Source organism: Dama dama, chromosome 23, assembly GCF_033118175.1.
Source record: "Dama dama isolate Ldn47 chromosome 23, ASM3311817v1, whole genome shotgun sequence".
NCBI lineage: Eukaryota > Metazoa > Chordata > Mammalia > Artiodactyla > Cervidae > Dama > Dama dama.
This window is the reverse complement of record NC_083703.1, coordinates 12,045,001-12,060,697: the sequence shown is the minus strand read 5'-3', so window position 1 is coordinate 12,060,697 and position 15,697 is coordinate 12,045,001. Positions and strand designations below refer to the sequence as shown.

Below are 15,697 nucleotides of genomic sequence, written 5' to 3'. Positions count from 1 at the left end.
GCAAGGTTAGGATTGGCAACTGTTGGTTTAGACTGCTAGTCTTCAAAAAGATTAAACATCTTTCCTTTGGAGATCATTCAATCAAGAGGTATTAACTGAGTAGGTATTCCTTAGGAAACACCCTATCTCAAGAGGGTAAGAGCACAAGATGTGAAGTCTGAAGACAATATTCACTTTTTCTCCATTTTCCCAGAAAACATTTAATATAGTTACTCTTAAATGGTCTTTATTAAAGTAAAAAATGAATGAAAAGATTTGTGAAATGCCTACAACTGGCTCATTTGACTATGAAGATGAAATTCAGATCCTGCCCAGGTCTCATTTTCTTCTAATATGCAGGATGATCATCATTACTTTTAGTACAAGAGTAACAAAGGGACTTCCCTGGTGGTGCAGAGGCTAAGACTCTGCACTCCCGAAGCAGCAGAGCCCGGGTTCGATTCATTCTCAGGGAACTAGATCCCACATGCTGCTAAGACTCACTGCAGCCAAATACATACATACATGAATGAATAAATATTAAACAAACACAAAAAACTGGGCTCCAGGATGGCAGTTCATATGCATAAAAAATAACAGAAAATCTAATCAAGTGCTTGATCTAATTCTTTTACTTTTATTAAAGTGTCTCTACCATTAAAGTTTCTCTACCATTAGCTGCTCCAAGATAACACTAGAAAAGCATCCCGTTACAGTTTTATATACCTTAAGATGTATCCTCGACTAGCACCAGCATTTGATGACAGGGCAGTGGGCCAATAAATGAAATACTAGGTAAGGAATACAAATAAAAATTTTATTGTAAAAAATTAAGGCCTTCACAGTTCACTAAGGCTAAACAGAGACTAGATAATCTTTTAAATCCTTTACAAAAAGTTCACATACACTTCCCCTTTCCCAACTATTAAAATGAACTGACCAAATGTTATCAAAACGAAAGCGATAAATAACAGAGTCCTTTAAAGACAGCTATCCCAAATGTTATTTTTTGGCATAGGTGATCTTCATGGCATGGGACGGTGTGATCTTAAATCCCTGCAGAGCATCCCTGGCAGCTCCAGCCTGTCCATCATTTTCAAATTCAACAAAAGCGATGTCATGCCTCCCAGGTACCAAACGTACTTCCTTGAAACCAGGGAACCTATAACGAATTAAAACAATGCTTATATATGTAAACAATTTCTATATATGCAAATATAGAAATGACATCAAATACAAAATGTCTATTCTGTATTTAAATTTGTTAAGCAACATCATGATATACGTCCAGGAAAATGATCACATCCCACCAAGAATCCTGAGTGGGATGGAAGAGCCTGAAATATAATTAATACCTGAAAAGAACTGCAGGAATCATGTAAGCTAAGTCTATTTCTGTCACTTCATCAAAGCTTTTGTCTCCTATTTTACTTATCAACTAGAATTAGTAATTCAAATGTTAGAGGTAATTTAGCTTTTTATTTGCTTAATCTGCATACTGGTTTCAATTCATGATTAATCCTGGAGCAAATCAATGAAGCCATAAGGAATTATTGTGTGATATACAAATGGATTCAACCCAGGGAGGTGCTATCTGTCCTGTCGGGAGGCTCTCAGAATACAGACTTGTTTATGAAAACACTTACTGATTAAACAGCATTGATAGCATCATCTCATTAGTCTCTTCTGGTAAATTATTAAGGAATAAAATATAGTTTGGAGGGTAATCAGGGACCTATTAAAAAGAAAAGGCCAAGTTAACTTATAAGTATAAAAAGTACAGTAAGCCATTTTGGTTCTTACATTTAAATATAAACTTCAGAGAATTACATTCCACAGTTTAAGGCTTATGAAATCTTACCACATCAAGCACTAAAGGTGAAAAACAGTGACACCAGAGAAGTAAACAAAACCTAACAGAAATTAAGATTATAAATATTATTAACAGTTTTTAAGTATTTAATTAATAGTATTTAAATAATATTTAAGTTTTAAGCATCTGGAGGCAGCTGGAATAGAAGGGTTTTGTCATCTGGATTACATAACTGGTCCTAACAAAACCAGAGACGGCATTGGTGTCACCCGTCCTCAGCTGCTTAACCCTCAGATACTCAATCCTACTGCATACTACCTCCTAGTATGTGAGAAAATTTTGAAAAATAAAGATTTCCACTTAGTGCTACAACTATGGAGCCCATGCTCTGCAACAAGAGAAGCCACTGCAATGAGAAGCCCGCACACCGCAGCTTGAGAATACCCCCACTCACCACAACTAGAGAAAGTTTGTGCATAGCAATGGAGACCCAACGTAGCCAATAGTAAATAAATTAAAAAGCAAAATTAAAAAAGAGAAAGATTTCCATGTAGAATCTATATTTGGCGATTTTTAATGTTTTTTACAAGTAAATGAGAGTAAATTTCATGGGAGAAAAAAGAGGAAATGTAAAGAACTTAGGGCTTAGAGAATTATGTGCTGGACTATAACTGCTGAAAGACTTCAAAGTAGTAGAAAATGCAAGTAACTTAAAATCAGAGGAGGAAAACCTCAGTGGTGCAAGGAATTCCCTGGATGCAAGGATCCTGTCAGACCCTAGTACGTAAGGGACCGAGTGGGAAACCATTAGTGTATAACTCAAGCTTTCTGAGGCCTTTACTGGGAAGACTTGGTAGAGTCTCCTGATAAATCTATGTGGTGCTAAGTTGCTTCAGTTGTGTTCGACTCTGCGCCCACATGGACTATAGCCACCAGGGTCCTCGGCCCATGGAATTCTCCAGGCAAGAATACTGGAGTGGTTGGCCATTTCCCCCTCCAGGGGATCTTCCCAATCCTGGGATTGAACCCAAGTCTCCTGCAGTTCCTGCACTGCAGGTGGATTCTATACCGTGAGTCACTGGGTAAAGATCTGTATCAGGAGACTTAAATATATACATACTGAGGAAATAACAAAGGTAACTATAGAACAACTTTGCTCTTTGAGAAAAGATGGGTTAGTGCTTCAGTCAATGGGAATGGATTCCAAGCAACAAGCCTGGAAAGCTCTGGGTCATATCATGTGAAGAAAACAACCATTCTGCTTCTTGTCTTTATAGAGCTTAGAATATATCATTTAATCCTGTCATTGATCACTTTGGGAAGCAAGGAGTAAAGTCAGGTTTTGTTTTCTTCTTCTTAAAGAAAAATAAAATGTTTTGAGGAAGAAGGTTCCACATTATTGTGGCTTATAAATGGAATCATTTTCAGTTTTTGGAGACATGAGGGTTGTTGTACATTACTACTATTGTTTTGTAATTTTATTTTAAAGTAAGTATCACATGGGAAAAAAATTACCTGAGGATTTTGTGTTGCATTTCCTTGGGTATTAGCTGAATTTGGTGTTCCCTAAATGAAAAAAAGTGAGAAACAGTTAAAACTTCCAATCCCTCTAAAAAAGTATTAAGTGTTTAAAATTACTGAACTAAAAATAAGATTAACATAGTTTTTTTATTCATTTTATTTTCTTTGCGAATTTACATCTTAAAACTGACTCAAACATTTATGGTATTTATAACTTGTCAAATATTTTTGAAAGGTCTACATCATAAAGTCAACCTCTTAAGTTTCAAAATTATGGAGAAATATATAGGAGAAAAATGAGGGACCAGCCTTTCTCACTTTTCTTTTTTTTAAACCAACTAGAAAAAAAAAGTCAAGCATTATACTTATTAAAACTGATTTCTAATTACTTTAAATCCGAAAGTAACTAGTTTTTGGATGATAATTTCACCTTTATCTGGAATTTTTAAATTAGATTCTGAATTTATTCTGTTCAAAGGCTGATTTCAGTGGAATACTAATAAAGATAAAATCTACAGTATTATTTATACACAGAACTTGAAAAATAAGCCAATAGATATTAACATATTTTGGAAAATGATGGAGTTAAACATCATGCAAATTCAAATAAAACTGTCTGATATACAACAACAAAATATGAACTTTTGCCCATCTTACCTGACCAGGCTTTTTGTTCACGGTTGTTGCAGTCTGTTCCACAGTTTTGGCTTTCTTCTTTTCTTTTTTCTTTTCTTTGTCAGCAAAAGTGCCACGCATTTTAGATATTATATCAGAATCTGTTTTGGCATACTGGATTCGCTGTTTTAATTATTTAAAAACAAGTTACTTTTCATTATGCTGAAGGCTATTTACACTTGTCATTAATATTTCAAATTTCATTACACAAATATGAGCTAATTTTAAACACATCCTGAAGGAAATCTGTCAAGTATGCTGAGTGCCAAAAGAAAATAAATTGTGGCCCCTGATTTGCAACTGAGACAAAGTTAGATTCAACTATGTCTATTAGAAGAACTACAGATTTTCATACGGGAGAAACAGGACTTTGAAAAATCTGCATCACTGATCCTCTCCATTAAAAGACAGAGAAGAGTGCACTGGAAAGCTGTCTATGCCTTACAGGGACACTCGACAGGTCAAGATGTGCATGGACTTCATTACAAGTTAAAGTACTGAAGACTGAGAATGACTTTCCTTTGAATCTGGACTATTACTTTTATTTTATTTATTTTTTGGACTATTACTTTTAAATGAAATAATGAATAGTGGCATCAACTTAAATTTAAAAAGCTTTGAAAGGAAATAATAAGATGGCATCACACTGTGCAACCAGGCCACTTGCATGAATAATGCGCCGCAGGCAGTGTAAAACTTTTCTTTCCTGGGGTCCAGAAAGCTGAAACTACCTCTCTGATCATATCGAAACACCAGTTCTACCAATTCCTCTCTACAGTTGTCTTCTATGGCAAGACTTTGATCTCAGTATGAAGAGACCAAGTGACACCTTACAATAATGCAGATTTGCTCAGGGAACTCCACTCAGTGCTGTGACCTAACTGGGAGGGAAACCCAAAAAGAGGGGAGTGTGTATATGCAGGGCTGGGTCACTTTGCTGTACAGTAGAAACCAACACAACACTGCAAAGCAACTGTACTCCAACAGAAATTAATTTTAAAAAATAACGAAGGTTTGAAAACAAAGAAATTGTTAAAACCAACAGCAGCTCTTTCCCTTCCTTTATGTTAACTAGAGATGACTACATGGGGGAGACAAGAGGAGAGCAAGCCTCTCACAACATCTCCATCCCTTCAGTCAGTCAGTTCAGTCATTCAGTCATGTCCTACTCTTTGCGACCCCATGGACTGCAGCACGCCAGGCCTCCCTGTCCATCACCAACTACTGGAACTTACTCAAACTCATGTTCGTTGAATCGGTGATGCCACCCAACCATCTCATCTTCTGTCATCCCCTTCTCCTCCCGTCTTCAATCCTTCCCAGCATCAGGGTCTTTTCAAATGAGTCAGTTCTTTGCATCAGGTGGACAAAGTATTGGAGTTTCAGCTTCAGCATCAGTCCTTCCAATGAATATTCAGTCCTTTAGGATGGACTGGTTGCATCTCCCTGCAGTCCAAGAGATTCTCAAGAGTCTTTTCCAACACCACAGTTCAAAAGCATCAATTCTTCGGTGCTCAGCTTCCTTTATAGTCCAACTTTCACATCCATACATGACTACTGGAAAAACCATAGCTTTGACTAGACAGACCTTTGTTGGCAAAGTAATGTCTCTGCTTTCTAATATGCTGTGTAGGTTGGTCATAACTTTTCTTCCAAAGAGCAAGCATCTTTTAATTTCATGGCTACAGTCACCATCTGCAGTGATTTTGGAGCCCAAAAAAATAAAGTCTGTCACTGTTTCCCATCTATTTGGCATGAAGTGATGGGACTGGATGCCATGATCTTAGCTTGTTGAATGTTGAGTTTTAAGCCAGCTTTTTCACTCCCTTCTTTCGCTTTCAAGAGGCTCTTTAGTTCTTTGCTTTCTGCCATAAGGGTGGTGTCATCTGCATATCTGAGGTTATTGATATTTCTCTTGGCAATAGTGATTCCAGCTTGTGCTTCATCCAGCTCAGCATTTCTCATGATGAACTCTGCATATAAGTTAAATAAGCAGTGTGACAATATACATCCTTGACATACTCCTTTTCCTATTTGGAACCAGTCTGTTGTTCCATGTCCAGTTCTAACTGTTGCTTCCTGACCTGTATACAGATTTCTCAAAAGGCAGGTCAGGAGGTCTGGTACTCCCATCTCTTTAAGACTTTCCCACAGTTTATACTGTGATCCACACAGTGAAAGGCTTTGGTGTAGTCAAGAAAGCAAAAGTAGATGTTTTTCTGGAACTCTCTTGCTTTTCTGATGACCCAAAAGATGTTGGCAATTTGATTTCTGGTTCCTCTGCCTTTCCTAAATCCAGCTTGAATATCTGGAAGTTTACTGTTCACATACTGTTGAAGCCTGGCTTGCAGAATTTTGAGCAGTACTTTGCTATTGTGTGAGACAAGTGCAACTGTGGGTAGTTTCAGCATTCTTTGGCACTGCCTTTATTTGGGATTGGAATGAAAACTGACCTTTTCCAGTCCTGTGGCCACTGCTGAGTTTTCCAAATTTGCTGGCATATTGAGTGCAGCACTTTCACAGCATCATCTTTTAGGATTTGAAATAGCTCAACTGGAATTCCATGACCCTCACTAGCTTTGTAGTGATGCTTCCTAAGGCCCCCTTGACTTCACATTCCAGGATCCATGGCTCTAGATGAGTAATCACAACATTGTGATTATCTGGATCATGAAGATCTTTTTTTGTACAGTTCTTTGGGGTAGTCTTGCCACACTTCTTAATATCTTCTGCTTCTCTTAGGTCCATACCATTTCTGTCCTTGATTGTGCCCATCTTTGCATGAAATGTTCCCTTGGTATCTCTAATTTTCTTGAAGAGATTTCGAGTCTTTCCTGTTATATTGTTTTCCACTATTTCTTTGCATTGATCACCGAGGAAGGCTTTCTTATCTCTCCTTGCTATTCTTGGGAACTCTGCATTCAAATGGGTATATCTTTCCTTTTCTCCCCTGCCTTTCACTTCTCTTCTCTTCACAGCTATTTGTAAGGCCTCCTCAGACAACCATTTTGCATTTCCTTTTCTTGGGGATGGTCTTGATCACTGCCTCCTGTACAATGTTATGAACCTCCGTCTATAGTTCTTCAGGCACTCTATCAGATCTAATCCCTTGAATCTATTTCTCACTTCCACTGCATCATAAGGGATTTGATTTAGGTCATGCCTGAATGGTCTGGTGGTTTCTTCAATTGAAGTCTGAATCTGGCAATAAGGAGTTCCATGATCAGAGCCACAGTCAGCTCCTGGTTTTGTTTTTGCTGACTGTATAGAGCTTCTCCATCTTTGGCTGCAAAGAATATAATCAATCTGATTTTGGTATTGATCATCTGGTGATGTCCATGTGTAGAGTCTCCTCTTGTGTTGTTGGAAGAGGGTGATTGCTATAACCAGTGTGTTCTCTTGGCAAAACTCTGTTAGGATTTGCCCTGCTTCATTCTGTACTCCAAGGCCAAATTTGCCTGTTACTCCAGGTGTTTCCTGACTTCCTACTTTTGCATTCCAGTCCCCTATAATGAAAAGGACATCTTTTTGGGGTGTTAGTTCTAGAAGGTCTTGTAGGTCTTCACAGAACCGTTCAACTTCAGCTTCTTCAGTATTACTGGTCAGGCCATTACAATGGTCATCTGAGTTAAATTCACCCGTTCCAGTCCATTTTAGTTCGCTGATTCCTAAAATGTCGACGTTCACTCTTGCCATCTCCTGTTTGACCATTTCCCATTTGTTTTAATTCATGGACTTAACATTTCAGGTTCCTATGCAATATTGCTCTTTACGGCATCAGACTTTACTTCCATCACCAGTCACATCCACAACTGGGTATTGTTTTTGCTTTGACTTTGTCTCTTCACTCTTTCTGGAGTTAATATTCTTCCACTGATCTCCAGTAGTATACTGGGCACCTACCAACCTGGGGAGTTCATCTTTCAGTGTCCTATCTTTTTGCCTTTTCATACTCCATCCCTTAGGCTTCCTCCGATTGCAGGACTTCCTCCAAGTGTTAGCCCTGCCAGCAACTCTGCTAGTCTTGCACATCATCTAACCAAAAGGAGCAGGTTTGTATGAACTCTGACTCGATCCAGGGATTCTCTCCCAATTCCCCTGGGTCTTCAACCTTCTTCCTGACCTGAGAAGATCTTGGGTTGATCCTGTACTTGCTCCTATGGCCTGTGAAAATCTCTCACCCCAGCCCTCTCTCTTAGCTGGCTGGTCTAGAGCAGCAGTTCTCAATCTAAGGAGGATCTGCCCACCAGGACACAGCTGGCACTGCTGGCTGGAGACACTGCATCGTCACGCTAAGTGGGCAGAGGCCAGAGATGCTGTTAAACACTCTCTGATGAACCAGAAAGCCCAGACCATAAAAAAAAAGTTATTCAGTTCAAAATGTCAAAAGTGCCAGTGTTGAAAAACAGTAGACTAAATACTGATGAGGGATAAAAATTCACCCGCAGCTTAGAGAAGGTGCAAGATTTACATTTATACCAGAGGTTTCATGACAGACACCCCTAGGAAGGTGGTTTCACTTTTCTGAGGTATTTTTGGAATTAAAGAGCCAAATGTCCTTGAATCACAGAGAATACTTTTGTTCTGAGTTCCAAGTTGTAGACAATTTTGTTCACTTCTGATCTGATATGTTGGCATTAAAATAGAAGAGCAAATGAAACCACCTAAGTAAATATAAACAAGATAGCTCAAGGAACATTCTTTTCCCTCTTCCAGGATGCTGAAGATTTGGCAGTACCTCCTCCTTTGCTGAAGGCAAGGAAGAGACCTCCTAAAATACCTCCAATATGAGATCAGTCTAATGGGCTTCTCCCTTTGATTTTCAGTAACTAGCTGGCAAGGTGAAGCCAGTGCCAAATGCAGCAAACAATTTCCAGCTTTCCGGGACTTCAATCCCAGGCATATGCAAACATGTCATCCCAACTTAACAAATAGTCCTAAAACCCTTTATGGGAATAAATGGCTTCTTCATACTAACATAATTTCAGATTTAAACTAAAACCCAGTCTTATGCTACTACCAGCTGAGATCTCAATTATGCTAGTTCTTCATGCTACTGAGAAAGATACATTGGTTTCAGGAAATGCCAATTTACCGTAAGCTGGGGTAGATAGGTAGGTCCAGTTTTTCTGGAATACGACTTTCCAAACATATGATGGTGGGAAACAGTCAGGTGGGAAATGATGGGAAAAGGAGAGTTGGATAGAGGATGGGCAGAAAATGTGTGGCAGTTTAACAGACAAAAAGTGCTCAGTCCTGAATTAAACAGTGCAGTACCGAGGTTCTTGGAGTGCTGACTATGCCAACACTGCCTGGTATTGTGTGTGTCTTCTTAGGACACAGACACACCCTTCCATCTGCATGCCTGCTATGACTGCTTCTCCAACTATAAAGGCAGTTTAAGGAGCTGGCCCTTTACAGATCAGATTCCTATCCTAATTGAGGGGGGGAAAAGTCACAATATTGGATGTCAGCAGATTAGCTTTCAAGTCCTGATGATGCCACTGGTTACAGTAACATAAGCTTTCTGTGCCTGATTCTTAATTTGCAAGAAGAGATCACAGCGGTGACCTACACTACAGATTATGGGCCAAATCCAGCCCATGGCCTGTTTTTGTATGGCCTATGAGTTAAGAACTTTTTTCTTTCTTTTTACAATTTTTAAAGGATTATTAAAAAAACCACACACACACACAAGAATATGCAATACAAACTCTATGTGGTCCACAAAGCTTATAATATTTTCTGGTCTTTTATAAAAGAGTTTTTGCTTGCCTGTAAATTTGACCAAAGAATATTCAGTCTGCTTATTCGTTTTTTGTTGTTTTTTTACAGGTGGTGAAACGGAACATGCACAAAAAGTCAATTAATGGCAGAACCAGAATGAGAACATGGGACCCTGAAACTCTCAGCCTCGGCTCTTTCCCCAGCACCTCTTCCCATCACATTCCAGTTCCAGAAGAAAAGTACTAAAGTCCATATCCAAGATAGAATGTACCCATTCAAAGACCAAGAGATTATATACTCTGTCTCCAGCCTAATCCAATCCTCTACCATCTCTGACTTATACCAATGCCTCCTGAGTTCCCTACTTCCCTTCCCACAATTCAACTTTGACCTAGCAGCTAAATGTGAAATCTCAGGTCATTCCTGAGTTTAAAACTGTCCTTAGATCAGTGCTTTGACTGCATAGCTTCTAAAGTACAGTATTTCGCTATGGTATTTTCTGAAACTTCGGACTGGATTTCCTCTTTGACTCATGATTTTGGTTTTGTGTTGTTTTACAAATTTACAAACAGAGGTTTCTTTTTAATTTTCTGAGTAATTTATTTCTAGTTCTCAGTTCGAGATGACAGTATTGCCTATACTGCCACTGTTCTTAAAATATTCTACATCTTTGTGTATTTTGCTTTTGCCTATCTGAACTATCACAACTCAAGAAATGAATATAATAAACTCTACTACTAATGTGTTTCTATAAAAATAAATACATAAATAAACTCCAACCCACTACACAGAAGGCACAAAGAAATAGCCACACTGTCAAGGGTATATTTACAAATCTACCATACCATTAATAGTGATTAAAGCCAAAATAAGATTGATTTACCATTGGTTTGCCATAAAATGGAAATCCTTGTAACTGTCTCAAGGCATTTGTAGATGAGCCCAGTTCCTTAAATATAACAAAGGCTTGTCCCCTCATCTTCATGGTCTTCAAAGCAACGATATCTACCACGTGGCCAAACTGAGAAAACAGGGCATACAGGGATCTCTTCAATTCTGCACAAAATTAGAGAGGAAACAAGTTATTTGTGGATGAAACTATAACTGAAATTCTTCTTAAAATGACACTGCACTGAGTGCACCCCACTCATTTATTTATACAAAGTTACATATTTTCCTAATAACATACTATTCCCAATGGCTGTTTAATTTTAAAAGTTTCTGAAACCATTTCATCTGAGTGAAAACAGATTCAACACATCTTCAGCCCCTACCTATTTTTAATCTTTAAAAAGCCTTAAAGTCTTTACACAATAAGGGATAAACCATTATCTCAGGCAGTGAGAAAGATGACTAGATGAGAACTTTTGAAGCTGTATAATTTTTAAGATGGTAGTAAATAAACACACTTTAGTTTTTTTTTTTTAAAAAAAAAAAAACACTTACCTTCCTTTTTAATTTTGTCATTCATATTGTTGATATAAATTGTGTGATTTGGTCTGATATCCATGTTTTGGGTTAAACTGTTCCAACAGCCTAAAGAGACAATAAATATTCTGTTACTAAATAGGGAGGATTCGTTCACATCATAGGGTGGCATTAAGGACACAGCACAAAGGTACTGGCTTTTCTTTTCTTTTTTTTTTTTTTAAAGGACAAACCACAATTTATTTGTATCTGCCTTTAACATGTATAGAAGCTCTCAGGCTCCTTCCCCCATCTGGTGGGTAGATGGAAGATTCTGGAGGGAGGAAGAAGCAGAATGAGGACACACAGTTCAAGTGAAGGTCTTGCTACCCTGGGCAAAGAGCATCCCTGTCCTTCTATCCCTCCAGGCCATCTGTCAATCTGCGTGGGTCCTCCTGTTTGACACTAGCTCATCCCCGCTTTCCCATGGACTGGTCACGGGCCGGAGACCCATCCTCCTGTTCTCAGTGTTTTTAGCTTCCTGCCCTAGTTTTCCCATACCTAAAATTCTATTTCTAGGGACAAAGAACACCAACAGCCATAACTTGTCTCTCCCAAGTCCACTCCTAACTCAGGGTGGTCAATACAGATATCTGAAAACTGGGAACTCCAGCCACCCAGGGCCCTCACAGCTGGCTGGATCTGAGGGCAGGGCAGTAAGCATGAGTGTTTATCTGTGTAAGGTAGGGTTGGCAGCGCCACTGTGGCAGCGGGTAGGGAGGCACAGGGCTCCTGGGTGGGCCTGTAAGAGGGGGAAGAAAGCCCCTAAAACCAAGGGCATGGTCTTATTCATCGTAGAAATCAACATGGGCTCCAGACTTGAACTTGTCATTTTGCAGCAAGCTCAGAAGTTTCTGGGCTGATATCTTGCAATCCACAAGTTCCCCCTTTCTCTTCAGCTCCTGCAGACATTTTCGCAAGTCTGGGTCCACAGAGGTCTCCTGGGCTAACTGCTGCATGTCAGTGTCCAGGGGACCTGTGGCTGATTCATGTTGACGTTTGACAGAAAACAACAAAATTCTCTGCAGCAATTATCCTTCAATTGCTGCTGCTACTGCTGCTAAGTCGCTTCAGTCGTGTCCAACTCTGTGCGACCCCATAGACGGCAGCCCACCAGGCTCCACCATCCCTGGGATTCTCCAGGCAAGAACACTGGAGTGGGTTGCCATTTCCTTCTCCGGTACTGGCTTTTCAACTGTTTCAACCCCAAATGTCAGTTTGAAAACTGAAAATATCAAATTGGCAGTAGTCTTTAAAACCTCTCCAAAACTTGCTAGCCCTCCTTTTTAAACAAAAGAACAGTTCTCAGGCTGAAAACTTGGTGGCGCACCATTATCTAGTCAATTTTTAATAATATAATTTTATGCCATACATTTATTTTTATAACCAATTTCTATTATGACAAGTGAGACTGTTTTTTTCCATCTGCCTAATGAAACAACTTTCCTTTTTAAACAGAATTTAAAAATTGAATAGATTTGGTGAAAAATGAAAAAAACAAGCTAACAAATGCACGTTCAGTAAAAATCATAAGACACAGAACATTAATGAAGTTTGCCAAGAACCCTTTCATGGGTACTCTCATAAAGCACTTCCATGTCATTAATTTATATACACCATCACCAAGAGTCCTGACTCCAAAGTCAAATCGAACGGACTTGAAACGCTGGCATACTACTGCATGATGGTTAAGAACTCAGATTCTAGTGCCAGTGGATCAGAATTCAAATCTTTCCATGCTTCTTACTAGCTGCTTGACTGATGGCAAGTTCCTTAATCTCACAGGTTCACATCTGTAAAATGGGGATGGTAATTTGCCCAATAGAGCTCGGAAGACTAAATGAGATAAAATTCTTTGCAGCTTTAGAATGAGCAGTAAGCACTTAGAACAGCCGTCACTGCTGTCTATTACAGAATAAAGTAGGGATTCCCAGGTGGCTCAGAGGTAAAGCATCGGCCTGTCAACGCAGGAGACGGCGGCCCAAACCATGGGTCAGCAAGATCCCCTGAAGAAGGAAATGGCAACCCACTCCAGTATTCTTGCCTGGGAAATTCCATGGATAGAGGAGCCTGGCGGACTATAGTCCATGGGGTCGCAAAGAGTGGAACATGATTTACTGACAAAACAACAAGAAGTTAATGCAAGTCCTTGACAACGGCTTACATAGGTGATACGCAGAAGGCCTGAAAATTCAACCCTTGTTTTCTGTCTCTTGCACTTGTCTTTCACACCCACCACACTGTTTCATTTTCCCACTGTTTTAGTCGCTAATTGGGACCTTGCTTTATTTCCCTGGTGGCCCACATAGTCCTTCATTTCACAAACATTTACACTCATAGTACGTGCACAGCATAGGACGTCTGACAAGCAAAACGCCGACAGACGAGGACTGTCCTCGTGCGGGTAAACACGTGAAAGGTAACGCTTCTCAGAGGTCTGAGACCCCCTAAACTGAAACTTGGTGGACTGGTGACTCGAAGATAATGAAGAGAAGGAAGTGACAGGGATCAAACTGAGCAGGGGCACCGGGAGTCGCCTTCCGGATTCAAAAGGGGAGCCTCTGGGAGGCCCCTGAGGACCCACAATGCGCTGTAAACGCCTCGCATCCATAACTTAACACGCGCGAGGGTCCCGCCTCTCCAGATGCAGCAACATCTGCCCACGGCCTCCGCCAGAGGCCCCAGGAAACGGCCATGCCATGCCCGGCCCCGACTTGTCCCGCCTAAGACAAGCTAAGTCCAAGGGCCTCGCCAAACCCGAGCGTCAGTTTCCAAGCCTTCCTCAGCGACCCACCACAAACCCTCGGCTGCATACATTCTGGCCCCAGCGCTGCGGACCGCTTATTCTCGGCTTCCGCAGGGGAAGGTTTGGCTAAGCCGCAACCCGCAGCCAGAAGAAAGGAGAGAGCGATGAAAAAAACCTCGCCAACTCACCGAACAGGTCCACCTCGTCCCGTAAGAACCACAAAGCAGAAGCCGGAAGCCGAATCAGTCACCGGAAATGACGTTCCAAGCGCCTCAATCGAAAGCCGATCAGTCAAGAAGCCGAGCCCAGAGTAGATCGATGCCCGTCGATCTAGATGGCATTAAGTAATCGCTCTGAGCATGCGCACACCTGGTGGGGCGGGGAGAACAGGTGTGAAGGGGAAACGGGGTAAGGGAAAGAGCTTTGGGGGACTTGTGTGGGTTTAACTCGAATTCTGGGGGGGGGAGGGCGCAGTAAGAGTATAAGGATAGACGATGATCATTTTCCGTCACGATGAGTTTGCACTGTTCAACACAGAACATCCTGATAAACACATCTGTGGGCTTCCCTAATGGTTCAGACTGTAAAGAATCAGGCTGCAATGCGGGAGACCTGGGTTCGATCCCTGGGTTGGGAAGATTCCCTGGAGGAGAGGGCATGACAACCCACCCCGGTATTCTTGCCTGTGAAATCCCATGGACAGGGGAGCATGGTGGCCTGCACTCTGATGGTACAGTTGGACGTGATTGAACACGACAGACACATCTGTAAGTTTAAAGCACTGTAAGATGCAAATACATGTAATAACACCTAACCTACCCAGCATCACACATTTAATCCGGACCTATCACAAACGTGCTCAGAACACTCACATTAGCGTTTTTATTGTTCAGTCGCTCAGTCGTGTCCAACTTTTTGCAACCCGATGGACTGCAGCATGCCAGGCTTCCCTGTCCTGCAACATCTCCTGGAGTTTGCTCAAACTCATGTCCGTTGAGTTGGTGATGCCATTCAACCATCTCATCCTCTGTCGTCCCCTTTGCCTCCTGCCCTCAATCTTTCCCAGCATCAGGGTCTTTCCTAATGAGTCAGTACTTCACGTCAGGTGACCACGGTATTGGAACTTCAGCTTCAGTATCAATCCTTCCAATGGATATTCAGGACTGATGTCCTTTAAGATTGACTGGTTGGATCTCCTTGCAGTCTGAGAGACTCTCAAGGGTCTTCTCCAATACCACAGTTCAAAAGCATCAGTCCTTTGGTGCTCAGCCTTCTTTATGGTCCAAATCTCACATCCATACATGACTACTGGAAAAACCATAGCTTTGACTAGATGGACCTTTGTTAGCAAAGTAATGTCTCTGCTTTTTAATATCCTGTCTAGGTTGGTCATAGCTTTTCTTTCAGGGAGCAAGCGTCTTTTAATTTCATGGCTTCAGTCACCATGGGCAGTGATTTTGGAGCCCAAGAAAATAGTCTCTCACTGTTTCCATGTTCCCCCATCTGTTTGCCATGAAGTGATGGTACTGGATTCCAAGACCTTCAGTTTTTGAATGTTGAGTTTTAAGCCAGCTTTTTTATTCTCCTCTTTGACTTTCATCATGAGGCTCTTTAGTTCTTCTTTGCTTTCTGCCGTAAGAGTGGTGTCATCTGTATATCTGAGGTTATTGATATTTCCCCTGGCAATCTTGATTCCAGCTTGTGCTTCATCCAGCCTAGCATTTTGTAAGATGTACTCTGCATATAAGTTAAATAAGCAGGGTGACAAT

General features: G+C 40.7%; 1 protein-coding gene across 1 annotated transcript; it reads right to left on the bottom strand.

Annotated features, from left to right (window-relative positions):
• Positions 1 to 775: 775 nt before the first annotated feature.
• Positions 776 to 14,207, bottom strand: SNRPB2 (small nuclear ribonucleoprotein polypeptide B2). The gene is made up of 7 exons (XM_061125986.1): positions 14,117 to 14,207; positions 11,162 to 11,251; positions 10,599 to 10,771; positions 3,971 to 4,111; positions 3,308 to 3,358; positions 1,626 to 1,714; positions 776 to 1,141 (listed from the first exon to the last, which is right to left on the bottom strand). Exons 2-7 carry the CDS (start codon positions 11,223 to 11,225, stop codon positions 982 to 984), a joined length of 678 nt encoding a protein of 225 aa, XP_060981969.1. The 5' UTR covers positions 11,226 to 11,251; positions 14,117 to 14,207; the 3' UTR covers positions 776 to 981.
• Between the last annotated feature and the right edge of the window lie 1,490 nt (positions 14,208 to 15,697).

Coding starts and splice junctions, on each gene's coding strand:
- SNRPB2 (XM_061125986.1), bottom strand. CDS start 11,225: ATGGATATCAGACCAAATCACACAATTTATATCAACAATATGAATGAC. Junction 4,112..10,598: donor CATTTTATGGCAAACCAATG/GTAAATCAATCT, acceptor TAATTAAAACAG/CGAATCCAGTATGCCAAAAC. Junction 1,142..1,625: donor CTATCAATGCTGTTTAATCA/GTAAGTGTTTTC, acceptor AATTCGTTATAG/GTTCCCTGGTTTCAAGGAAG.